This window comes from Cololabis saira, chromosome 2 (genome assembly GCF_033807715.1).
Source record: "Cololabis saira isolate AMF1-May2022 chromosome 2, fColSai1.1, whole genome shotgun sequence".
Lineage (NCBI taxonomy): Eukaryota > Metazoa > Chordata > Actinopteri > Beloniformes > Belonidae > Cololabis > Cololabis saira.
In genome coordinates, this window is record NC_084588.1 from 22121558 (window position 1) to 22148426 (window position 26869).

The 26869-nt window shown below is 38.9% G+C and overlaps 2 protein-coding genes across 8 annotated transcripts in view; both read left to right on the top strand.

The window, feature by feature from the left end:
• Positions 1-8729, top strand: part of LOC133460328 (interleukin-1 receptor type 2-like) — a 68249-nt gene extending 59520 nt beyond the window's left edge. Inside the window, exons 1-9 of one of the 5 annotated variants that reach the window (XM_061740967.1) lie at positions 205-500; positions 3787-4039; positions 4295-4484; positions 4566-4701; positions 4787-4852; positions 4999-5122; positions 7290-7429; positions 7691-7834; positions 8499-8729. In XM_061740967.1, coding sequence (XP_061596951.1) covers positions 464-500; positions 3787-4039; positions 4295-4484; positions 4566-4701; positions 4787-4852; positions 4999-5122; positions 7290-7429; positions 7691-7834; positions 8499-8533 — 1125 coding nt within the window. In that variant the 5' untranslated portion in view covers positions 205-463 and the 3' untranslated portion in view covers positions 8534-8729. Of the gene's footprint in view, positions 1-204; positions 501-3786; positions 4040-4294; positions 4485-4565; positions 4702-4786; positions 4853-4998; positions 5123-7289; positions 7430-7690; positions 8198-8498 lie in introns of those variants that run through there. The other 4 variants (XM_061740959.1, XM_061740971.1, XM_061740952.1 and 1 more) reach the window with 4 other exon arrangements.
• A 5331-nt stretch (positions 8730-14060) lies between these two features.
• LOC133460307 (uncharacterized) lies at positions 14061-24612 on the top strand. Of its 3 annotated transcripts, XM_061740932.1 has the most exons (10): positions 14061-14295; positions 16437-16502; positions 20233-20485; positions 20793-20973; positions 21084-21219; positions 21306-21368; positions 21466-21589; positions 22065-22198; positions 22893-23039; positions 24179-24357. In XM_061740932.1, the coding sequence occupies exons 2-10, from the start codon at positions 16460-16462 to the stop codon at positions 24211-24213; spliced, it is 1116 nt and encodes a 371-aa protein (XP_061596916.1). In that variant the 5' UTR covers positions 14061-14295; positions 16437-16459; the 3' UTR covers positions 24214-24357. The 3 variants fall into 3 exon arrangements, with proteins under 3 accessions (XP_061596916.1, XP_061596908.1, XP_061596924.1); XM_061740924.1 differs by lacking the exon at positions 14061-14295 and having other exon boundaries at positions 16345-16502; XM_061740940.1 differs by lacking the exons at positions 14061-14295; positions 22065-22198; positions 22893-23039 and having other exon boundaries at positions 16345-16502; positions 24179-24612.
• Positions 24613-26869: the final 2257 nt, after the last annotated feature.

The following is a 26869-nucleotide window of genomic DNA, read 5'->3' on the forward strand; positions in this document are numbered from 1 at the left end:
TGTGTGTGTGTGTGTGTGTGTGTGTGTGTGTGTGTGTGTGTGTGTGTGTGTGTGTGTGTGTGTGTGTGTGTGTGTGTGTGTGTGTGTGTGTGTTGTGGTGTGTGGTGTGGTGTGTGGTGTGTGGGTGTGTGCGCGTGTGTGTGTGTACAGTATGACGTTTTACATCACAGCTACATGTCACACGTCAATGACTAATGATTCTCATGACAATGTGTTGTCCAAATGAATTAAACGTTCGTGGCTGAACAGCAAATAAAATTTCCAATCGTGGGCTGAAAAGGTCAAGGTTCAAAACTACACCCAGATGTAGAAGACAGAGGAAGCCGGAGTAACAAAAAACTTGATTTAATTACAAACAAAAGGGCTGCTGACCAGGATACAAACCGAGATCCTAAACTTGACCAAGACAAGTTTCTCTCGTCTCTCATTTCTAGGCTGCTGCGCGGAGCCGAACATCATCACAATGGTCCTCCTGATCTTCGTCCTTACTCTCATTGCAGGTAAGATAACTGGCATTAGTTTCTCAAAAAATACTGCGGATTTCTCAGCCACTTAAAAAAAAGAAATACATTCTATTAAAGTATAAACCGGGTCACGTTTAATAACGGAGGTGCGTTCCTTAAGAGGGGATAAAAGACATCCTTATACAAATATCCTAAAAAACGATTAAACCAAGCGAGACTTTGTATCTCCTGACTGTTGATTTGGATGAGAATGGCAATTACATGACACATAAATATGCCACTGGAAATAATTTAATTAACCGCGGATTATGAGGGGGCTCACACGCAAAACCGTTCACATACATTACTGTTATTTAAATGCATAGTGTACTGTATGTGTGTGGGGTGTTAGAAGTATGTGTGAATTTTAACTAGTTTATACGCGAGTTGTGGCTCCTGAGTGTATATGACAGTTGATTTATGTGTGTGTGTGCAAGTGATTGCATGACTTCAGAGGTGTGTGAGAGTTAAAAAAATTATTTTTTCCTATATGGCCCCTCATAAGGGATTGTGCTAATCACTGATAGATATTAAGTTTAATGGAATTAGTTTATTTTATCTTGGCTTAACTTGTAAATTTACATGAGCTGTACAGTGGAAACCAGAAGTTTACATACACTGTGCAAAAAGACGTTTACTCTGAGAAGTTTACTCTGATTTAACTTCAGACAGTGAGACAAAACATGTTATCTGTCTTTTTGCACAGTGTATGTAAACTTCTAGTTTCAATTGTATTTTTTTTTTATTGATACCATGACGGTAGAAACCAAAGGCATATATATGTGCATTATTACTATATTTAATATATATATATATATATATATATATATATATATATATATATATATATATATATATATATATATATATATATATATAAATATACACAATTATATACACAACTCAATTGTAATCTTAATTCATACATAATGATTAATATACGGTATCCTTCAATCTTGTATTGTTATCATATGCAGGTAAGCTACTGGAAAATGAAATGTAATGAAGTCATTTGTTGTTTTGGGATCATATCAGAAGAATACAGTGATCCAAAAAGGTCAGTTTTCAGCTGACAGTAGAGCCTACTCGACTGGTATGTCTGAAATGGGCTGAGGAAAACATAGATTTTCATCTAAAGCGCTTGCTTGCTGCTGTCATTGCTTTAGGTCTGTTTTCATTTACTTTCATTCTCTTTTAATGTAAATCAACAGTAATACATAATAAAGGAGACATTTGAACTCAGTACATTCTCTTGGTTGGAAAATAAATGTTCTCAATTTTTTTTTCTTTGCAGCTACTTACTTAAGTGTTTCATGAGAAATTCGATCTGCATTGTAAGGAAAATTATCACCAAATCTACTACTACTGTCATTTAGCAGATGCTTTTCCAAAGCGACTTACATCTGATTGAGTGCTGCCATGCCAGTGCTAGGGTTTTTTTTGTTTTTTTTTCCCCTTCCCGTCCAACACAACAGTACCTTTTATACAAAGCTATGTCTAAAAAGATACCATGACGAGATCATCTTGTCATAAGTGCATGCAGCTTACTCAGTGCTTAGTCATGCAAATAGCTGGACAAAACTTCTAACTACTGGTAATTCTGATGAGCAGAAAAGTGTACTAGATGCAGAAGTGCTCCTTAAAGAGCTGAGTCTTTAGCTTGCTCTTAAAAGTAGGTACAGACCCTGCAGATTGGACAGAGTTTGGTAGGTGATTCCCCCATCGGAGAAACGATGGAGGAGAAGAGTCTAGTTACTGATTTTACGCCACCTTGTGGTGGAAGCACCAGGCGTCTTTTGCTACAACCTTACTTTGTGGCCTACACAGTTATCAGCAGTAAATTGTTTCTAAATAGACATCTGAACTACAACTTTACTCATTAGCAAGTTTTCATGGTGGATTATGTATATCTAGAATTAGGTTTTTATTCCTACAACAGCCAAAATAATGGTCAAAAAAGTTTAAAATTCATTAATTTTCTTTCTATTTATAAGTCTTTACATTTCCTTTGTTGTCTTTTATAACTTCATCATGTTGTCCACACTGTGCGATATTTTGAATCGTATGAGACTGCCCCATCTCACACTGCACGACTAGATCGCGGAGTTCAAAAGTTCAGAACCCGCGATTTATGGTCTCACACTGTACGAGCCGATGTTCGGATGCGACCCGTCTGCTCACACTATACGATCATAATCCTCCCGTCGGACCTCTCTGTGTACTGGAACTCGAGGCCGGTTCTGGGGCAGGGGTGGGCTGTTCCCACCCAAACGTGCGTCCTGGCTGCCCACCTGATCAAAGGTTATGGGGATCCTTTAGTTTTTTATAATTTAATTTATTTATATATATAGCCTATATTAAAACAATCCCAAAATATCTGTACCGTTTCTGATTGGGTGGGCACTGCGCATCATTTTTAGACACAACAAAGAACGCAAACCGCAAAAGTTGTGTCTCTGCGGAGGGACCGGCGTCCCAGCAAAGTGAGAAGAGAAAAAAGAGGTTTTCCCAACAGCAGACAGCGCACACACTGAAGGCTGATTTATGGTTCCGCGTTACACCAACGCAGAGCCTACGGTGCAGGGTACGCCGTAAGGCTGATTTATGGTTCCGCGTTACACCAACGCAGAGCCTACGGCGCAGGGTACGCGGCGACCCGCACCTTACGTGGAAATGCGGTATTTTTTTGCTATTAAAACATGATTTGTAATGTGAATTTGCAACACTTAAACTACAAATAATAGTTTTTGACGTGACATCAGAGATTGCGCATGCTCTCTGCAAAAGGATGAGGCGAATCTGGTCGCAGCACTTCTTCAACTGTGCGATACCTCACGAGAATTTCAAACATGCTTGATTTTCTTGCGACCTCACGATTTGTGATCGGGAGCTCGTCGTGAGGTGTTAATCTCTCGTCGTTACCCCTCGTACACTGCACGAGGCACGAGCAACGATTGGGTAAAAATCGGGCCCGATCAAAAAAAAGTCGCACGATTGGAAAATCGGCTCAAAACGAGCCGATAATCGCACAGTGTATGCCCGGCTTTATTGATGATGACTACTTGACTATTATTATTATTGACTAGATTATTGGAAATCTTACAGAAACTATGCCAAATGAGGACAGTCTGATTAAATAATGGCATGCATGTAGTTTAAATCTGGCATTGAGTGACCACATGGCAAATCACAAGTGGGAAGCAAAATGGCAAAAGATTTCAAAATATTTCCATACCAAAGTCCAAAAAGGTGACACAAATGAATCCATGGCTCTCTTTTGCAGGTGCATGTCCACTAATGGTTAAGGAGAAATATGTGAAAGCAGGTGACATGCTGGTGCTGTACTGCGGTGAGAAACAATGTAAGAACGGTGATTCAGTAACAGTCTGGAAGAAGGACACGGACCAGGAGACGTTTCTGTTCAACACGTCTGCAGCTGAGCAGAAGCACATGGGCATCCTAGTTTTTGGAAACTGCTTCATGGTTCTCAACGCATCTGCAAACCATCAGGGGAATTACTCGTGTGATTCTCGCAGGTACGGTGTAAGCATTCCTGAACTAATACAGTCAGTCACTTACATCATCCAGGTGACTGCTTGTGTCACGTAAAGCAAACAGCATAAATACACTCTGCTCTCGTAGAAACTAAGCACAGCTGTTATTGATGCTCTACAGATTTCATTGTAGAAATCAGATAATAAAATTGTGTTTTCAAAGTGAATATTCATTTGTTAATTTTGGAAATAATCTGTAATAATCACGACTGCTAAAGAAAATATTTCTCTTTGAAGACTTGGCAGGAAGACCAGCAAGCATATGGAGTTCATGGTGACCGTGTACACAGCCCAGTCGAAACAGTATGAAGAGAGGAACCAGTACCCGATAACATGTTACAAGCAGCATTCCTGCACATTAGACTGTCCTCATGACCTTGCTGAAGATGCCCCCAATATCATAAAAAGACCCATCATGTGGCACAAGGTATCAAGGCAACGCAGATTTAATAGTTCAAGGCTTTGAAGGATGAATGTCTTAAATGTATTTTTGATTTTTTTTCATGAGGATGGTAAGACATCTCCGTCTTACTTCCCAAGTGTTGAAGATAAAGATAGTGGTGTGTACACCTGCAAAAGGTCTTACTTGTACTCTGGTCAAATGTACAATATGACCTTTGCTGTGCCCCTCACTGTGAAACAGGGTAAAGAGAAAAGGTTTTATTACCATATTTAGTTTCCCAAGAATTCATGTTACTAAAAAAAGTTGTACTCTCCTTTTACACACAGAAACTGTTCGGAAATGTTCAAAAATCACTTCGCCACAAGATGGTCAAGTTTATCCCGTAGAACTGGGTGAGTTTCAAATATGCTGTAGAGATATCGCCGTGCCTCGTGTCCAAGACAAATTTCTCCTAAGGGAGACAATAAAGATCCATCTTATCTTATAAATACACTCTTGTGTGTATTATTTTGATTCTTCTGTAAACATTTTTTTTTAGGCTCCATAGTAGAGATTCACTGTGAAGCCATCACCAGTTCCTGTGATGTTCTACTGTTCTGGCTGAGTAATGCATCATTTGTGGATGACGATAATCAGTCTCGAGTTTTCTACCGGGAATCTTGGTAGGTAAAGCTGCGTGTTGGCACTCAACAAACCACTAAAATCTGTCATCAATGGATCTGAATTAGAGCCAATACATTTTGAAAATGTAAGCTATATAAATGTACCTTTTAAAATGTAACTTTGTTCAAGTATTGAAAATAACCTGTCAGTGCATATATAAAAGTTTTTTTTTCTTTTTTTAAGTGAAGGAAGAAAATAAAAGACCTTTTTGTAAAATTGGTTCACAGATACAAAGCAGAAAAAATACATGTAAAATTCAGAACTTCAGTCATCACACATCTAACTGACCGGACAGTTGTAACTTAATCGTAATCAAAATGTTCACTCTTGGACTTTATTTTGTTACATTAAATTCTGTTACAGGCCCTGAAAATAAATAACCTCAAAACTCTCAGGTCTCATTTTGAGCTGCTCGGCAGTTCTCTCCAAAAATTCACTGTAGGAAATGGAAATTTTGCAAGCCGACAAGGCAAGTAAAACCTTTGTATCAGTGTCTAAGATTACAGAGATTAACATATAGGTGAATGACTGATGGATGTATCAGATAATGCACAAAAGCAACTGGAAATGAGGAACATCTAACCTGTTCTCACAAAGCCGCAATACTTGTTTCTGAGGTGCCTTTGTGATACGTGTAAATGATCACTCAAATGCTCCTGCTATAGTAAGATAGGTGCTTTGACACAGTCCAGCCACCTCTGGTTAGTGACTTTACACATTCGAATCAGGTGGATTTTATTGGCTCACATAGCTGTGTAGTTGTCAAAGTTACACAATTTGACAGGTTGATTTTATTCTTGAAAGGTTGAACATTTCTTAATTTCTGATGGGAGCAAAGTGACGCAATGGGCAACTCATGATATCATGAAATTCAAAGTATATGAATTTTTATGTATTTTCCTAAAAAACAAAACAAAAAAAAAATACTAAAAAACGAAATTGGGAAAATAGTAAAACAACATAGGACTTTCATGTGTGATTTTCCATAATGAACAGTAGTCATCCAGTGGTCAGAGTTGCCCAGATACAAAAACCAGATCTGTACCTGGAATGTAAAAAATAGATATTTAACTTTTTAAGGCAGTGCTGATTGGATGGGTGGTGGTGGTGTGGGATTCATAACATAATAAAGGCACATAAGTTGGCATTTTAATAGATGACATCCTGGCACCAAAGTTTACTCATCCTTCATGGCAATATAGGAGTGAGATCAGTCTTGACAAAGTTAACAGCTGCAAGAGAAGAACTGTCTGCTGGCCTCCCGCAATACTCCACAATATCATCATAATATTGCAATTTTTTTTTTTTTGAACACTATATTTATTGACATTTTTTCCAATTATTACAACAATACAGTTATCTGTAAATAAAATGTACAATAAAAATAAAAAAACAATGAAAGAAAAAAAAAACACAAGCATAGCAGACAAAGATACAGAGACAAAACAACAACATAAAAAAACATTACGCACAAAACTCAAAACAAAACAAAAACAAAAACAGAATCCCCCCTACATCATCATTCAACAGAATCATCCAGTACAGGTCCCGACGGATTACTCCTCATAAAGCGCATGAACTGTCCCCAGATTTCCCAAAAGTCATCAGATTTCCCTTTCATGGCATATGTCAGTTTCTCTAATGCAAGAATATTTCAATTTTTAAATGCAATAAAATTAATACTCTCTTTTTTTAAAGCAGGACATGATACTTTATGATGGTTTTTTGTTTTTTAAAAACAAGTGATGTAGAACCCAAATAAACCATATTATTCTGACTTTCTAAAACATTTATTTAGAATTGCTCATACATTTATTATTGTAAAATATGCTACTTAGAATTGCTAACAACATCTAAAGTTAAAAAAAAGAACGGTCCATCAGGTGAATTTCCCCGGACCATACTGTGAAGGTATGAAATTCTAGCAACGCCTCCAAAAACCCCAAACAGCATGATCGGGTCAGATTTAACTTCAGATGAAAGTAAAGATTAAGATTAAAGGTGGCGATGGCTGGAGCGTAGCTGGACTTTACAACCATGTTTCTGAAACCCATGGGTTACCTCACAGATAGGTTCAGTTCTTAGACACTCCATGGGTAGGATCTCGATGATTCATAGAATCTTAGTGAATCAAGGCAATTTGAGCTCATTCTTTTTCCTTCACAGCAACACCGATACTAAAAGGATGACAGCATCTTTAGTCATCAGAGATGTGTCGGAGGAGGATCTGTCCAAGAGATATGAATGTAAGCTTCAATGTGACAGCCAACCATCACAGTGGACTACCATCACACTCACCCAGAAAGGTATTTCTGATAGTTATTTCATTTCCTTTTAATTCTTGCTCAAAGTGTTCGTTTTACTTTATTGTAGCATTTACTTTTAATGACAGAACATTGATTTATTAAAAAAAAAAAAAAAACTCAGAAAATAGTGAGGGTTTAAATAGCTATTTTATAATTTTATTCACTGAAACTGATTGATTTTTTTCTAATATAAAGCATCTTTGAGTACCTTGACAAGCGCTATACAAATAAAATGTATTATTATTATTATTATTCCTTCAGTTTACCCTTCACACAGTTGGATGGCTGGATGTGCAGTTATCCTCATAGTGGTGATGGTTGTGGCAGTAGTTATCTGTCTGCAGTTTAAAGTTGACATCATCCTTTTCCTAAGAAACACTCTTGGCTGGCGACGCAGCACCTCAGGTCAGAATCATATTTTTGACAAACAAGAGATGGGCTAACTCCAAATCTCAGCTACAGTCCACCTGAAACCAGTGTATAGTTGTACGCAGCTCCAACCCAGTGTCATAGATAAAAGGGGTATATGATGAGGATAAAACCAAAAAAAAATATCTGTGCATTCTGACAGCTTAAAGGACACATGACAAACCATAACATCTTCACTCTTTACTATTGCATTATACTTCATTTATATTGGCAAGAGCAATGCTTTGCAGTGAGCTGAAGCCGCAAGGTAGCAGTGACAGGATGTGTGACCGTGTGTTTAGATCAGACGTGGGGAACCTGTCCTGCATGTTGATGTTTCACTGCTTCAAAACACTGTGATACAAGTGACTGTGTCATTACCAGACTTGTACAGATGACAAGCAGATGATGACCATTAATTAAGATTAAGTGTGCTGATGCAGGGAGACATCTAAAGCATGCAGGACCCTTGAGTACCAGGGTAGATGAACAAAGCTATGGCATTACAAAAGAGACTGAATTAAGAAGACATGAAAGAGCTTGAAGCTAACACAGAGGAGAGATTTGGTTAAAAACTTCATATGTCTTACCAGGAAATGTTACATTCAAAAAGCGTCTTTCCTGAGTAAAAAGTATTAAAATGTGCTGTTTTGGTTCCCAGGTCCTCAGGGCCGGGACAAGGCTCAAGTCTTGTGAGTGTGTCCGTGCAGACTTTGTCACCTGATCAACAGACTGGCCTCCTCCTCCTCCTTCCAGCAGTACGCTATCACTTACTGGATCCACAGCATGCATCAAAAATACACCTTTTACTACTGACGATTCACAAGACATTACTTCATGGAAAAAATGTTTTGCCAACTCAGCAATTGTATCTTTTCTTCCATGTGTTCAGTCTATGATTTAGCAACTTTTTACAACTAAGAAAGTACAAAAAAGATATTCTATAATATATGTACAGTTGTGTTCAAAATAATAGCAGTCCAACATGAATAACCTGTTTTTGGTAGAAATTATATTACTGCATGGCAAATAATTTACCAGTTGCTGTAGTAGGGTCATAGAAAACCAACAGAGCCAACATTCATGATATGTAGGCTCCTCGGTCTGTGTAATTGAATGATGAATTGAAGGTGCGTGTTCAAAAAAATAGCAGTGTGGAGTTCAATTAGTGAAGTCATTCAATCTGTGAACAAACAGGTGTCAATCAGGTGGCCCTTATTTAAGGATGAAGCCAGCACATGTTGCTCATGCATTTCTCTCTGAAAACCTGAGAAAAATGGGTCGTTCCAGACATTGTTCAGAAGAAAAACGTACTTTGATTAAAACGTTGATTAATGAAGGGAAAACGTATAAAGAAGTGCAGAAAATGATGGGCTGCTCGGCTAAAATGATCTCCAATGCTTTAAAATGGAAAGCAAAACCAGAGAGACGTGGAAGAAAACGGAAGACTACCATTCGAATGGATCGAAGAATAGCCAGAATGGTGAAAACTCAGCCAATGATCAGCTCCAGGATGATCAAAGACAGTCTGAAGTTACCTGTGAGTACTGTGACAATTAGAAGACGCCTGTGTGAAGCTAATCTATCAGCAAGAAGCCCCCGCAAAGTCCCACTGTTAAAAAAAAGACATGTGCTGAAGAGGATACAATTTGCCAAAGAACACATTGGCTGGCCGAAACAGAAATGGAGAAACATTTTGTGGACGGATGAGAGTAAGATTGTTCTCTTTGGGTCTAAGGGCCGCCGACAGTTTGTCAGACGACCCCCAAACACTGAATTCAAGCCACAGTACACTCTGAAGACAGTGAAACATGGTGGTGCAAGCATAATGATATGGGGATGTTTCTCTTACCATGGTGTCGGGCCTATTTATCGCATACCAGGGATCATGGATCAGTTTGGATACATCAAAATACTGGAAGAGGTCATGTTGCCTTATGCTGAAGAGGAAATGCCCTTGAAATGGGTGTTTCAACAAGACAACGACCCCAAACACACCAGTAAGCGAGCAGCATCTTGGTTCCAGACCAACAAAGTTAAAGTCATGGAGTGGCCAGCCCAATCACCGGACCTTAATCCGATAGAAAACTCGTGGGGTGACATTAAAAATGCTGTTTCTGAGGCGAAACCAAGAAATGCAGAGGAATTATGGGACGTTGTCAAATCATCCTGGGCTGGAATACCTGTTGACAGATGCCAGAAGTTGGTTGACTCCATGCAACACAGATGTGAAGCGGTTATCAGAAACAGTGGCTATACAACTAAATATTAGTTTAGTGATTCATAGGAATGCTGAATCCGGGATATTTTTCAGTTTATACAGTAAATATTTGAGTTTGTAAAGTAAAATGCATACACTGCTATTTTTTTGAACAGCCCAATGTTCATTTTTCTTCATTTTCTGTAAAGTGAGTAAAGAATTTCTTCTTTTTTCTTCATGTTTTGATTTAGAATATAATGTGCAGTGTTCCCAATGCATGGAAATAAAAACCATTATAAGGATTTTGGGCTTTACTCAATTTTTTAAACAGACTGCTATTATTTTGAACACAACTGTATGTATATGTGTGTGTATATATATATATATATATATATATATATATATATATATATATATATATATATATATATATATATATATATATATATATATATATATATATATATATATGTATATTTTAGTTATTAGTATATATTATTATATTAGTATATTTTAGTTATTTAGTTATTAGTATATATTTTTATTAGGGGTGTGAAATTAGCGTGTTAATTGTGATTAATTAATTACAGGCATATTTAGCGCGTTATGATTTTTAATCTCTAACTTTACTTTTTCTGTTTGCGAGTTGCCTTTATTGTGGGGGGGGTGAAAATGGAGGAGCATGTGAAAGTTGGTCCAGTGAATGGGGAATTTTCTAAAATGCCCCGACGGCACCTTTGATAAAGGTAGATTGATATGTGTTCTTTTAGGAAAGGACTTTGCTGACCACCGAAGTAGCTCAAGTTTAGCCACATAAACGCAAAGCACCCGGTTGCGAGCGCAGCCACAGCTAACATTAGCAGCAACAATGTTGCCACAGCAACGCTCTTCCAAAAACTAAACTCGAGGAGAGGCTGGCGAATGTTTTTGCCAAGTAAATGTAAATGGCTAGGACTGCATCTGTTAAAAAAATAAACAAATTACTTTAAAAAGCCACTTTTTTTGTTTTTATACATCAATGTTTTGATCTGCCAATAATGTAATGAATTCAAGGGAAAACACCTTAAGTTGAGGGCTTTTCTCAGCAATTTTTAGGTGAGATTAAAAAAGCGATTAATTACAGATCTTAATTAATTAATCGCTCAATTTTTTTAATCGCTTGACACCACTTATTTTTACATTGTTCACTGTCATATGTAGCATTGTCAGCACAGTTGAAGTGAATATGTGGTTTTAACAACATGGTTTATGTTTCAAGGAGTTCATGGATGGTTAAGCTATGTTTCCATATTTCATTTTGTGCTACTGTTCAAACTGCTTTTAAAACAACCCTCACATCTTTACTTCACCCTTTATGTGGTTCTGCAGTACTGTGGAAGAACCACAGTGCTGATATTATTGTACCCCATCGCAGCATTTGACACTGTTGACCATGGTATATTGCTAGAGCGATTGGAGAATTGGATCGGACTTTATGGCATAATACTTGATTAGTCTGAAACTTACTTAAAGGACAGGGACTACTTTGTGTCAATAGGAATCAACAAAAATTACATGTGGGGTTTCCCAAGGTTCTATCGTAGGACCCCTCCTATTTAACATCTACAGGATTCCACTGGCTCAAATAATATTAAACAGGATAAGTTACCATAACTATGCAGATGACACACAACTTTACTTTACAATGTCCCCAGGAGACAATGAACCCACACAAATTTTTAATAAATGGATAGAAAAAATCAATGAGTGGATGTGCCATAATTTTCTTCAGTTTAACATAAAATTGAAGCTGTCTTTAGACCAAAACAAGAGCGTTTAAGTGTCAGTAAACAGCTTCAGCTATTACAGCTAGTCATGGACTCAGAGCTGAACTTTCAGAGACACATTAAAACAATTAAAAAGTCAGTCTTCTATCTGAAGAACATCTCCAGGATCAACAGACAATTGTCTCAGCAGGACCTTGAAAAACTCATCCATGCCTTTATGTTCAGTCGGCTTGATTACATTACAGTGTCTTCATAGGTCTGCTTAAAAGTCAATCAGACAGCAACAGCTGATCCAGAAAGCTGCCACCCGGGTTCTCACCAGACCTAAGAAAGTGGATCACATCACTCCAGTTCTGAGATCTTTACACTGGCTCCTTCTACCTCAGAATAGACTGTAAAATACTTCTGTTAGTTTATCAATCACTGAATGGTTTAGGACCAAGTACATCAGAGACTTGTTGCTGCCATATCAACCATCCAGACCTTTCCTCTGCTTTTGGCGGAAATATTTGACCATTCTGAATTTAACTTTAAACAATGTTAAATTTAGTACTCAACTGTACCTTTAGTTTAAGTATAACTCTTCTTTATTGTGCGACTGAACTGACTTTTTTAAATTCACTTTTCATATATTTATTATGTAAAGCACGTTGAATGGCCTTGTTGCTGAAATTAGCTATACAAATAAACTTGCTTTGCCTTAATATTTGTTACAGTACTGAACTTTCTTCTGCTTTTGAAAACAATAATGAAGGACCTACATTTTAAACTTGTTCAACAAAAAAAATAAAGATTATAAATGCACAACAAATACAAGGGTAAAATGTGTCAATCAAATTCCTCCAACTCAATGAATTTCACTGATTAACCTGTAATAGAAAATACTGTCCACTTGGAGGCGACAGAACATCGACGTGCAGCAATGACAGCAGTCTGACTTGTTGCTGCCATATCATGTGTTCATCAGGTGTTCTGGTTCAGGTCTGCTCTGTGTCCCCAGAATCAGAACCAAACATGGAGAAGCAGCATTCAGCTTTCAAGCTTCACAGATCTGGAACAAACCAGATTTTACTGCAACAAGAAAACTGCAGGAACGCTAAAACCCTCAGTTCCTTTAAATCGACATTAAAAACGAATTTGTTTACAGCTGTGTTTGACTGAATTATTTAAACTATTGTGAATTTAAATTTAAACAATGTTAATCTTAATACTCAATTGTAACTCTGGTTTAAGCCCACCATTGCTTTACTGTTTATAAATATATAATGTAAAGCACCTTGAATTGCCTTGTTGCTGAAATATGCTATACAAATAAACTTGCCTTGCCTTGTATTCACTTTACTGTAAAAAGGAGAAAGAGTAATATATAAACTCTATTATATATCTGTTTCTCTTTTAAAACACTGCATTATAATAAAACAAAACCTTTACAAATAAAACCCTAGGCCAGGAGGGTTCCGACTGTTTAATCTCAGGGCCACATAATTATTATGATTACATTCAAAAGTCAAGACTACTCAAATGTATCTGACAAGTAAAAATTTGGTATTTTTCCTTTCAACTTTAAATTAACTAAATGTACTTTTTCACCAGTTTAATCTTCTGCTGATTATTTAGTGCTTTTCTGCTACCTGTTATGGTGAGACGGTAGAGCGCCATATGATAGAGCTGACACCTCAATTATATCCTTACATTAAACTAAAACCGTTTTTGGTAATCCACCGACTACTATGGTTCAGTGGATGGATGCACATACATTTAAGTTGTTTCTTTGAGTCACAGCTTCGCTGCAGTCATCCTCACATCTTTCCTGCACATTCTCCCTTGCTTTGGTTCGGTTGAAATGGATTAAAATCAGGGGATATTTGTTCAAATCTGCTATTTCATGGGGTTAAAAAAACAGACTCAAAGTACGGACAAGTTTATGCTGGTGGTTTCTGTTTAGCTTCAGCATTACATTACCATGTAATAGATTGTCATTATAGGGAAATTAATAAATGGTCACTTTATTGTGGGTGTTCTTGTGTCTGTTCGTTTCTGTGTTTGTGTGAATAGAGCCAATGTGCCAGCTCATATTAATGGGCTAAATGAACAGATTTGTCTCCACTGTATAACTGAGTAAGAAGAGAGACACTGTGTGGAAACATCGATACGTCGTTTAAGATAAGTTCCCCTTTTGTTAAGGATCAAAGGTCACTGAACTGTGGAGAGTATCAGTTGGCCAGTGAAGACAGCATAATGTGTGACGTGCCTCTACAGAAGCTGAGTCCACTTCCTTAAACAGGCATCGTGCACCAGGAGATACAAAGTCTTTAACATCCTGTAGGGGGCTTGATTGGAGGTTTTCACCAATGACGTTATCATTTATCAAAAGTCTTGTCTTGCGTTAGTATGTAGGTCACATGATTTGGTTCAGGTTATATGTCATCGTTTAGTCAGCCTGATCATAAATCATCATGGCTGCCAGTGGTGCAGGACCTGCTTCCCAGAGGGTAAGTGATTACATATTAATCATAGTTATTTTCAATAAAACAATAATATAAATTCATGAAACTAATTATGACTGTTGTCATAATGTGCTAATGAAGAAAAAATGTTCTAACTGTGTTTGTAGTGTTATTTAGCAACTTTTGAAATGTATGTATCCCACAATATACGTTGACTGATTAGGGGTAGAAATGGTAGAAAGTTGGTCAATGTGTATTATTCAAAATTTAGTTTAAAACTGCAAGATGTGTTAATATTCACTGCAAAAACAGATATTATCATGTACATGTATGTACATTATGACAGTATAACCATATATTTTGTTCTATATATTTTCCTGCAGGGCATCACAGTTAGCTCTTTTTATGGCAAAATAAAGGCGGGTACAAAAATGAGAGAGAGGATGAGAGTGATTGAGGAGATCCCTGCAAGCTCTTCAGACTCAGACTCAGACTCAGTCAGTGATGAAGATGAGGAAGTCATTTTCAGGCAGCAAGAGATAGCGGCAGCAAGTGAGGATAGTTCTACTGAGGAGGAGGAGGAGGAGGAAGAGGGGGAGGAGGAGGAGGAGGAGGAAGAGGGGGAGGAGGAGGAGGAGGGAGAGACGGATCAAAAGTCCAAAAAAGCCAAGGGATTGAGGTGACAGCTAGGGAGAGAAGAGAAGAAGAGTTGGTGTTCCTTGTCCAAACATTGTGTGACAATACAATGTCCACATGGGAGGAGTTGACCTTGCTGACATGATGGTGGCCTTGTACCGCACCCCTGCAAAATCACACTGGTGGTACATGTGCCTCTTTTGGCAAATGGCTGATATAGCCATCAACAATGGATGGCTGCTGTATCGCCGAGATGCCAAAAGCCTTGGTATGCAAAAGCACAAAAAGCTCAAGACATTCAGGTTGGAGGTTGCAGATGCACTTATCAACGGTGGGAAGCAGGGAAGGCCCTCCAAGGGAAGGGAGGAGGATGTGCACAGTCCCACCAGATGCATCCAAAGACCAACAACCCCAAGACCTGTGGCTGATGTCCGCTATGATCAAGTGGATCACTTCCCGGTTTTCATTGACAAGGGAAGGTGCAGGTTTTGCTCAGATGGACAGACAACAATCTACTGTCATAAATGTGGTCTTCGTCTGTGCATCGTCACTGGGAAAAGCCCACGCAACTGCTTCCAAATATTCCACAAAAAGTGAATAAAGAGAGGAAGTGAGAGGCATTGTAGTTAATTTGTATGTGCCTTGTCCTTTTTAAATCAGTTTTGTTTTTACGTTACTTTTTATGCACCAAAAGGTGATGAAAGATGTTCATGCTGGAGGTTGCATTGGTAAAACTGAATGAAATCAATTTTAAAATTAGTGTGTATGATGTAAATGACCAGGGAAAACAACAATGTATAATATCTGTTCATCAAATTACAGTAAACATTGAAATGTTTACCATCTTGGGAGATACAACTCAGAAAATCTAAAATATACAAAAAAACATTTTTTTAATTGTGGAAATGTTTTACTTAGGGGCCAATGAGATAAGTAGTGACATTAAATTATTTTTTACAACTAATTTTCCACTCCTGCCTGTTTACCCGATGCGACACTGCTACTGTTATTATTATAATTTTTTATTACTGGGTATTAGAATAAGTGATTTAAAGTGTGAGGAGCTTGGCCTTGCAAGCACTTAGGTATTAATAAATGAATAACAATATTCCAGTCGGACATCTGGCCAACCACATAGCCTCAGCCAGCATTCTGCTCTCCACTTTTAGTGTAAAAGAATGGATGTTGTTTTGTTCATCACAAACTCACTCTGCCCCTTGTTCATCCACTTTCTGAGAGAAGGTAAAAGGTCCCAACTGTGCCAGGTGGACTCCAAGAAATAAATCAGGGTTATGTTTAAATTAAGTTGAAAATACATTTATCCATAGAGCCCAAAAATGTAAACGCAAATGTCGAAATCCGGAAATCCCCAGTTTATATGGACCTGATGATATGGGAGCTTGTGCTTTAGTTCTTGGTTTTCCTTTTATTTAAAAAAAAAAAGAGGAGGGAAGTGAAACTTTTTTTCATTTTTAAAATAGGGAAAGATGGTTTTTGTAAGTTCCTGTGTTTCAAGAAAATGCACATCTTTCTCTTGATTATTTTTACAGTGGCACTGACTGAGGCAGCTGCAATGAAGATGGTCCTCCTCGTCTTCCTCCTTACACTCATTGCAGGTAAGAGAGCTTGGGTAACTGCGTCGGTGAAAGATGTGGCCAAATCTCTGAACAACTTAGTTTTCAACGAAAGACAATTAAAATGTTTTTTTTTTCCTGTTGTTGCAGTCCAATGTAAAATACCCCTATAACTATATTATCACACTAGCCTAGAAAAACATACAATTGACAATTTAATTTACAAATACTTCCATTTTCCTTTTTTTGCTGTTCAGCCACAAATAATGATCAATAATTACCATTTTAGACAATTCCAAACACTTCAGTCAGTCAGTCAGATGTTGTAGTTTCAATATAAAACAGAAGCATCATGTTACGTCAACTCTTAATGCTTAAAACAATTCTGCAGCTTGCTGCACGATCGGCTGAATGATTTTCTTTACAGTGCGTTCCGCTGAGAATAAACCTGATCAAATGTCAAGTCAATCTTTTGCTTGTTAAGGGACAGTTTTTCTGAAACACACACCATCATAAATTTCATTAGTGGGAAATAATTTTAATTATGTAAGCAAACCACAGATGACATCCGCATCATGGAGAGGAAGCTCTGGATAGAAGTTAACCAATGTACAATGTTTGGAGCGATTTAAACAAATATGCTCTCAAAAATCTGGGATTCATGATGGATTGAACTGAGATTTTTCCATAACTTTTCCAAAAAATTGTTTATTTATTCAAAAATATGTATTCATTACAACACTGAAGGCAAAACAGCTCGCTGTCATGGGAATCATGTGACTACTCAACAAAATAGTGGGGTGGACAAACCAAAAGGGAACATATGAGAAGAACAGAAACCCTTTTTAAAATCCACATCAGCACATATTGTGTTGTAACTCAAGTAGCAAAATCAAAACCAGATTTTTTTTTTAAGCAAACAAACAAGGGAGGAAGCCAAACAGTCTTTATTTTGTGCTAAGGAGGGTTTAACAGAATGAAATGGCTCCAAAGCATCCGACTGACAGAGGTGACATATATGGTCAGGCCAGAGTTGTTGTTGGCTGCGACCAAGGATCTGATACTGTAGTTTGGATTTGGTTCCAAATCCAACTAACGGGAAGAAATGGAAGCCAAGAGTGGCAGTTCAGGAGGCAGAACCCGCTCTGAAACAGGAAGCAATTGTAGATTAGCTTCAGTTTGACTGGGTAGGGTTGGGCCTTGGCTGAAAAGCTGGGCTCCAGCTATTGACAAATGGACGTACGAAAAATGTAGGAGCTGTTAAGAAACAGAGAATAATAGTCCTGTTTGTGCACGAGGGAGAGAAATACAGAGGTGACAAGTTAAGTAAATAAGAGTTTGAATCTTTAGAAGCTGCTTGAATGGGAAATGCATATAGATTTAGGTGAAAAGTTAGATGTTCCTCATGGGAATAGTTTATACTAGTTTAAGGCCTGACATAGTATTATGGTCAGTTGGTCAGCAAATAGTTTACTTTATTGAGCTGAGAGTTTCCTGGGAATACTCAGTGGAGGAAACCTATGAAAGGAAAAAGCTTAAGTAGGTTTGCAGAATTAGGGGCATAATCTAAGCAGCGAGGATGAAAAGTTACAGTTGGTCCAGTAGAAGTGGGATGTAGGTCACAGCAGTCGCATTGGTGGGGGAACTAGGAGAGATTGAGGAAGACAGTGAAAGACATGTCAGATAAGGCAGCTAGATGTCGACAGTGGATTTAGGCAAAATGATGTCAGCTTAGGGCCAAAATAAAAGGAGTTGATTTGAATAGTCTTTCTTTCTTTTTTGTCAAGATGAGTAAGTGAAGGGAGGATCCAGACAGCTGCTCTGAGCTGTATGAGCGCTCAGTGCACAGTGGCGTAGTCTGCCTTTGACTCGTTTGCAAGAAGCTGTTGGAATACCTGTACAGTGAAGTTACGTTCTCAGCATGAGAAATGCTGCATGTTAACTTGTTGACAGGAGTGAGACTTAAAGGGGACCTATTATGAAAAACACGTTTTTTCTTGTTTTAACATATATAAAGTGGTCTCCCCTCACCCTGCCAGCACAGGGGAGACAAAATACCATGAAATTCTGCAGGGTCTCTGACCCCCGCCTTACAGAGTCCCCCAGTGTCACGTGACCTTTTTTTGAGCCATTCTGAATCTGCGCCTATGGTGACGTCACCATAGGCGCTCATTTCCATAGGTTCAGCCTCCGCTGCTGAAACCACGCCCACAACCAGCTCTCTCCGCTGCTGGAGCGGTCCTTCCTTGAGCCAGTCGGACGGCGCCGCGGATCCGGGTTAAAACATCCAGGTTCCCGGGTGGTTTGGGAGCTGGGTCCTTGGGGGTCTGTCCCAGGTCGGACCAGCTTCACCCTCAAAGATTTTCTGCCAAATCTGTCGGTTTGATCACTGGTAACCGACGATGCGCCGCGGATGCGCCCCGGAGCCGATCTGTGCGCCCGCCGTGGGATTGCGGCGCCCGTCGCGCAGCATCCGCCGGGCAGATCCGGCTGAAATTGCGCTGGTCGGTCCCCGGGAGTCCCTGCTACCAGTCCAGGCCGGTTCCTGCGGTCCCGGCCGGTCGGAACCGGTCAGATTCCCCCGTTAAAGCCGCGGTGACGCGCGCTGCTCCAGCTTACTTTCTGGTTCCCAAAGCGCGGTCCGTCCGACTAAATTGTCCACGTTCCCAACCGCTTTGGGAGCAGGGATTTCTGGGGTATGTCCCAGGCTGGACCAGCTTCACCCTCCGAGATTTTCATCGAAATCTGTCAGTTTGATCCCCGGTAACGGGCGATGCGCCCCGGAGCCGATCTGTAGGCCGGGCGCCCGGCGTGGCTCCGGGGCCAGCGTTCAGCATCCGCCGGGCAGATCCGGCTGAAACAGTGCATAAATGTCATTTATATACAACTCATATTTTATTTTTTTAACAATAAAGTTGCCATTTGTGAAAATTCAGTGTTGTGATTTATTTACAGACTCCAGCTGCTCTGGCGGAGCAGGTTTATTCTCCTCCCCTGCTACACGTCATTCAGGGAGCCAATCAGCACAGAGCCTCATTATCATACCCCCCCCTTCCCTTAGAATGAAGCACAGAAAAAGGGGTTACACGTGGTAAAACTAGTGACATGGCCCACAGGCTGGATTTCTGGTTTATGTAGAAAAAACAAGCTTCAGATTGTTTTTAAGACATTCAAGGCCTGTTTAAAATATACATTAAATGCCATAATAGGTCTCCTTTAAGGAGTCCTGTAATATATTCAAGTTGTATCAAGGCCTTTATCGAGTGCTTGCTTTGGGGCACACGTTTCTTGTTCTATCGCAGAAGTACTTTCTTAATCTTCATTAGCACAGGAAGTCGTGGATTTGCAGCTACAACACTTAGAAAGCTGCTTCATTATTTTATACTACACATTTTTTATACTACTCATTTGCATTTTGTTTTTGTCTACATTTAAGGACAAATAGGTCAGTGTTATTTGTAGCCCATGTCCATGAATTTTTTATTGTCTACACACACACACACACACACACATACACGCACGCACGCACGCACGCACGCACGCACGCACGCACGCACGCACGCACGCACGCACACACACACACACACACACACACACACACACACACACACACACACACAGGGATGTTTTCATGTAACAGGTTTTAATGTTGGCTAAAAGAATAGCAGGAAATAATCTGTGATGCAAAAAAATTATCAGAATAAAACAGGAAATTGTAAAACCAAATCCCAAAAGGGAAATAATAAATTAATTCATAACTCTCTTTTTGCAGCTGCATGTCCACTAATGGTTAAGGAGAAATATGTGAAAGCAGGTGACATGCTGGTGCTGTACTGCGGTGAGGAACAATGTAAGAACGGTGATTCAGTAACAGTCTGGAAGAAGGACACGGACCAGGAGACGTTTCTGTTCAACACGTCTGCAGCTGAGCAGAAGCACATGGGCATCCTGGTTTTTGGAAACTGCTTCATGATTCTCAACGCATCTGCAAACCATCAGGGGAATTACTCGTGTGATTCTCGCAGGTACAGTGTAAGCATTCCTGAACTAATACAGTCGGCTACTTGGAGCGCATGTATTCAATCTCAAGAGAAATGTCATCCAGGTGCTTACTTGTGTGCCATGGACGTCTCTGCCTGGTACTTTGTTACTGCTGTACATAAAAACTGCTGCAAAACCGTTATTGATGCTGTGCTGATGTCATCGTCAACAACCTGCAGCTTAGAAGTAGATACATTTGTGTAATTAAAATGAATATCCTATGTTCTTTTATTATATTGAAAATAATCTATTGCAGCTATGATCAATAAGCACAATATATTTTCTTGGCAGGAAGACCAACAGGCATATGGAGTTCATGGTGACCGTGTACACAGCCCAGTCGAAACAGTATGAAGAGAGGAACCAGTACCCGATGACATGTTGCAAGCAGCATTCCTGCACATTAGACTGTCCTCATGACCTTGCTGTAGATGCCCCCAATATCACAAGCAGATGCATCACATGGGAAAGGGTATCAAAACAATTCTGATACAGAATATTCCTCAGTATTTCAATTAAAGCTCCAAAAGGTAAATGTCTTACATTTTTTTTCTTAATTATGCTTGATTTTTTCATTTTCAGGATGGTGAGCCTTCTCCGTCTTACTTCCCAAGTGTTGGAGAAAAACATCATGGTGTCTACACTTGCACAAGGCCTTACTTGTACGCTGGTCAAATCTACAATAGGACCTTCATAGTGCCCCTCAATGTGAAAGAAGGTATGGAGAAAAAATATATATTTTTACAAGGTTTGATGTGCCTAAAAGATGGTGTGTTCTTTTTTATTTTTTTTTTTATTGCACAGAGGTTTGGGAAAAATCACAAATCACTTCACCACAAGACAAACAAGTATTTCAAGTAGACTTGGGTGAGCTTCAAATATGCCACACGGGTATAAACAAAAACACCTTTATTATATCTATCTATCTAAGTCTTCGATGGCCATCTTCTCTCTTTTTTCCCAGGCACAACAGGGGTAATTAATTGCGAAGCCATCACCGATTCCTGTGATAATCTTCTTTTTTGGCTGAGTAACGGCTCATTCGTGGCAGACGACAACTCAACTCGTGTTTTCAACAATGACACCTGGTGAGTGCGGGGATCATTCACAGGAGGTGCATGTGGGCACTTAACAAACCCACTAAACTCTTTATTTATGGGTTTGAATTATGAATCGTTACATTTTTTTCCTTCTGAATGAATGTTTTCAAATAATGTCAGAGTTTGAAATTAGAAATCACGCTTTATCATCATAAGAAATAAATCCGCCATAGAAATTTAAGTCTGAGCGACTGAAGTCGCATAAAAACACTGTGTGGGTGTGAATGTTGCTTTTTTTTAAGAGGCAGCACTAAAAAAAGAGTGTATTAAGTTTATTTTACTTTACCTGATACATAAAAATCCACAACAAATACAGCTGTCATGTGTGTCAAATTTAGCTATGAAGATTAATAAATATATAAAGCTCCTTGAACTTAAATTTGCTGCAGATTTTGACATTTTAAAGTGGGTATATGACAGTATCACATGCTTATTGCTTCCCATCATTTCCCTTCCTTCCCAGTAACATTGATACTAAAAGGATGAGAGCATCTTTAGTCATCAGAGAGGTGTCAGAAGAGGATCTGTCCAAGAATTACACCTGTAAACTTCAATCTAGCGACGAACAATGGGTTACCATAACCCTCACCCAAAATGGTATGTTCCATTTTGTTTAAATTTTTGCTAAATTTGTCCATTTCATTTTATCCAAATTTTCACTTTTCACAACACTTGAGTGATTTGATTATTTTAAAAGAATCAAGAAATACAGGGCTTAAACTGCTATTTCAAGGGGGCACGGTGGCGCAGCTGGTAGTGCAGCCGTCTCACAGCAAGAAGGTCCTGGGTTCGATTCCCGCCGGGGGACGCTGTGGGTGCTGAAGTGCGTGTTAGTTCCCCCATGACTTCAGTGCCCACACCATGGGTGGGGTTGGCGAAAGGATCTTTCTGTGTGGAGTTTGTATGTTCTCCCCGTGTTCCCTTGGGTAGCTAGTGTGAGCTACCCTCACAAAAACATGCACACAGTCCTGGGCTATACATGCCCCCTCTGGCCAACCGGGGCGCCAGATGGGGTGGGGAGGATCCGGCCGGAATAACGTGATCCTTCCACGCGCTACGTTCGGCCGGAGAAACCCCACCCTGTCTGGTGAAAAGATGCGGCCTGCTCACTCCTCAGGTTAAGGAGGAGACCTGAGCTCAGTGCAGGGCCCTCCCGGGGTTGGTAGAGGATGGCAATGCCCAGGACTGTCAGTAGGTAGGAGCACGGGGTGGTAAAAATGGCAGTTTTAAAAAAAAAAAAAAAAAAAAACTGCTATTTCAAAATTGTATTCTCTCAATCTTTTCTCTCCAGCTCGCACTTCCCACACATCCCTGGTTGTGTGTGCAGTTGTCGTCGTAGTGGTGATGGTTGTGGCGGTAGTTGTTATCTATGTGAAGTTTAAAGATGACGTCATCCTTTTCCTAAGAAACGCTCCTGGTTGGCGACGCAGTGGCTCGGGTGAGAGTCCAAAAGCAGATACAATCTGTTGATTGTCAACTTAAACAACACACGACTAACCATAGTGTAAAAAGTGTAAAAACAGTATAATGTTGTAACTAACACATTTTCATTATTTATTCCACTTTTCCCATATTAAGCACATTTTCCTACATTTAACACAACATATATAGAGGTAAAAAAAAAAAAAAAGCATTATCTAAAAATCTAAATATTTAAATCTAAATGCTAAATCTTATATCTAAATGTTAAATCTAAATTTAAATATTAAATCTAAATATTATATGTTAAATTTAAATGTTTAAATATAAATCTAAATATTATATATCATATGTAAACGCTTAAACCTATATCAAAAATGTAAATGTTACCTCAACTCAACTCAATCTTTATTTATAGTCAGAGCACAGTTTAAAACAACCGAAGTTGACCGAAGTGCTGTACAGTTAAAAAAATAGCTGAATAAAAGGCATATATTACAAAGATAAAATTAATATAATAATGAAAATATGTTAGCTACAACTTTTATACTAATTTGTTCCACTTGGCACCCCATAGTCTCCGGGTTTTGTTATGTTAACATGGCAGCAGTGAGAGAGTCTGTCTTGTATGTCTAGATTGGGGTGGGCATTTCCCTCCAGGGCTGTTTCCCTGGTTTAACACACCTAATTCAAAGTGATGGATCATCACCACCTCGTCATTAATGTCTGAAGAAGTCTATTAATGAATCAGGATGTGTTGAAACAGGGAAACATCTTAAACCTGCAGTACAGCTGCACTTGAGGACTGGAATCGCCCACCCTGGGTTGGATAAAAAAGCACTGTCACCTCGCCAGTCGAGTCTGTTGTCCTGGTCACCACTGAAGTATTGATACTCCTCCATGGCCTACACTCCTTCTCTCATGACTTATTCCTGCTCCTCCTAAAATCCACAATGATCTCCTTTGTCATATTCACATTCAAGATGAGATGATTTTCCACTATCATCCTACAAAGCGGCCCACCAGTTCTCTGTCCTCGACTCCTCAAGTCTGAGATCTAAAGAGTGTAGAAACGAGATTTGTTTACAGACCACTGTTTCTATGATTGATAGGTCTTACCCATTGAACAGTACTAAAGCCAGTGCTTTTGATTCCCAGCTCTTCATATCTTGGACCAGAATCTCACTTACTGAGCGTCATTCATAAAGCCCCTGTGGAGCGACAAACTCTCCTGTTTTTCATCATCACTGAGCAGACAGAGGCGTCTACATCATCTGCATTTCCAGAGGCTTTGCACCTTCCTAGCATAGCTGGAGATGTGCCATCTGGCGCGTCAGAGCGGACTTCTGGAAGGGGCTGCGCTGCCACATCATCTCCAAAGCGAGCACCAAAGATACACTCCTGATCACACATGAGTTAAAACAACACCTCATGAAAAGATTTCCCCAAAAAATAACAATTGCATTTTTTTCTCTTTTACCTTTGATCTTATGATCTAATAAATTTGTAAAATGGTTAATATATTCAATGTATTTAAACATAACTGTTCCTGTCTGGTATTTAGACCTGTAATGGTCAGTATGTTAAAAACTAATGTGGAAATTTAAAAATGTGTTTTGTTTTTACTCAGTAATTTATTTGGTTATATTTATATATATTTATAACCATATGAAGAGTTGTCAGCACAGTTAAAGTGAACAGCAGTATGTGAATTTAAGCCTGTGCTTTGTTTCACAGGAAATAACCCTCCTTACTATTAAAATGTGAAAGTGTTGTATGAACTGTGATATTTCTCTGCTCCTCCTGTGAAACCCTGAGAATGATGAACAAACAAAATATCCTCAATGAAAACTTTCAAAAAGGTAAAGTGGTGCATTTTTTGTCTTGAAAACAAGAATAATACATAAACTATGTTTTCCCAGTTTCAGTCTGTCCTGCAGAAATCGCTGCATGTGATGGGGAGTCGTCATGTTGCCAGTAGCACAAATAAACCAGAAATCAAGGTCAAAATGGTTATTATTCCAGCATTAATGATCATGTAAATATGTCTGTCAATGTTATCCAAAGGAAATATTTATTTTTACGGATGGGTCTATGGATCCCAGAACTGGAAGCACAAGCGTAACATTTGTTATTTCCAAATACAGAGTAAATTTAAATAAGAACAAATAAATAAACATTTGACCAGTTTACTCAATTAATTACAATACTATTGGCATTAAAAACAATCATCAATCACATTCTTACTAAACTGTCATTATTGTCAGATAATGTAAAAATGGGTTTTCCATTAAGTAAAAATGTATAAAACGTATTATCAAAAGTCATATGCATGACAACCTGCTTGGCAGGAAAACTAGGACAACAGTGATCAAGACAAATGTCTTTATACATCTCGAAATTAAGCCGGAATGGTTCATTTATAGTGTAAATGGAGAAAACTCCTGCTCCAACCTGCCATCAACTGTAACTGGACCTGAGCAGCATTTGACACCGTTGACCATGGTATATTGCTAAAACGATTTGAGAATTGGATCAGACTCTTTGGCACAGTACTTGACTGGTTTGAGTCTTACTTAAAGGACAGGGACTACTTTGTGTTAATAGGAATCAACAAAAATTACATGTGGGGTTTCCCAAGGTTCTATCGTAGGACCCCTCCTATTTAACATCTACATGCTTCCGCCGGGTCAAATAATAATAAACAACAAGATAAGTTACCATAACTACGTAGATGACACACAACATTTACACACAACATTTTACATTACGATGTCACCAGGAGACAATGAGCCCACACAAGTGTTGAGTAAATAGAATAAATCAATGAGCAGATCTGTCATAATTTTCTTCAGTTTAACACAAACAAATTTTAAGTTGTCTTTGGACCAAAACAAGGGCGTTTAAGAGTCAGCACACACTTCAGCTATTATAGCTACAAACCACTAATGAGACCCCGAAATCTGGGTGTAGTCATGGACTCAGAGCTGAACTTTCAGAGACACATTTAAACAATTAAAAAGTCAGTCTTCTATCATCTGAAGAACATCTCCAGGATCAAAAGACCAATGTCTCAGCAGGACCTTAAAAAAACTCATCCCTGCCTTTTTCTTCAGTTGACTTGGTCACTGCAACAGTGTCTTCTCAGGTCGGCCCGGGTTCTCACCAGAACTAAGAAAATGGATCACATAACTCCAGTTCTGAAATCTTTACACTGGCTCTTTCTACCTCAGAATAGATTGTAAAATACTTATGTTAGTTTATAAATCCCTGAATGGTTTAGGATCAAGTACATCAGAGACTCATTGCTCTCTCAAGTCTTCTGCAGAATTCAGCTTTTATGCTCCACAGATCTGGAACAAACTTCCAGAAAACTGCTGGAACGCTGAAACCCTGAGTTCATTGAAATCAAGGTTAAAAACTAATTTGTTAATAGCTGCCTTCAGGGGTGTAGCACCAAATTCTGGGCCCTGTACACTCTCAATGTCAGTGGGCCCCTATCCATGCCCGCGAGGCGCGTGAGAGAAAAAAAAAAAAAAGGGGGGGGGGGGGTTGGGCGTATTTATACAATCTACTACAATCAGATCAGATTATATTGATGAGTGGTTCTGAATTGATACATTTGGCCTACTTGTGCTCAAATACCAAAAACATTAGGCTACATCTGGGCTACATTTGGCTGCAATAAGTTGCAGAGGCAAAAATGTTTTAAGCCATTTTTCAGCCAGATTGAGAAGAATAGCTAATTGTTTTTCTATGTTCTCACCACCCAGACCTATCTCTTTCTCTCTCTATTTATCTATCTGTGGCAAAAATCAGAATCACAATCATTTTTGATTGATAGTGAGA

What these genes read in the sequence shown, in the direction of transcription:
- LOC133460307 (XM_061740924.1), top strand. Translation starts at nt 16,406, where the DNA reads ATGCACATCTTTCTCTTGATTATTTTTACAGTGGCACTGACTGAGGCA. An exon ending in GCCCCTCAATGTGAAAGAAG is followed by an intron (nt 21,220 to 21,305) that starts GTATGGAGAAAA and finishes TTTATTGCACAG; the next exon opens with AGGTTTGGGAAAAATCACAA. An exon ending in CATAACCCTCACCCAAAATG is followed by an intron (nt 22,199 to 22,892) that starts GTATGTTCCATT and finishes TTTTCTCTCCAG; the next exon opens with CTCGCACTTCCCACACATCC.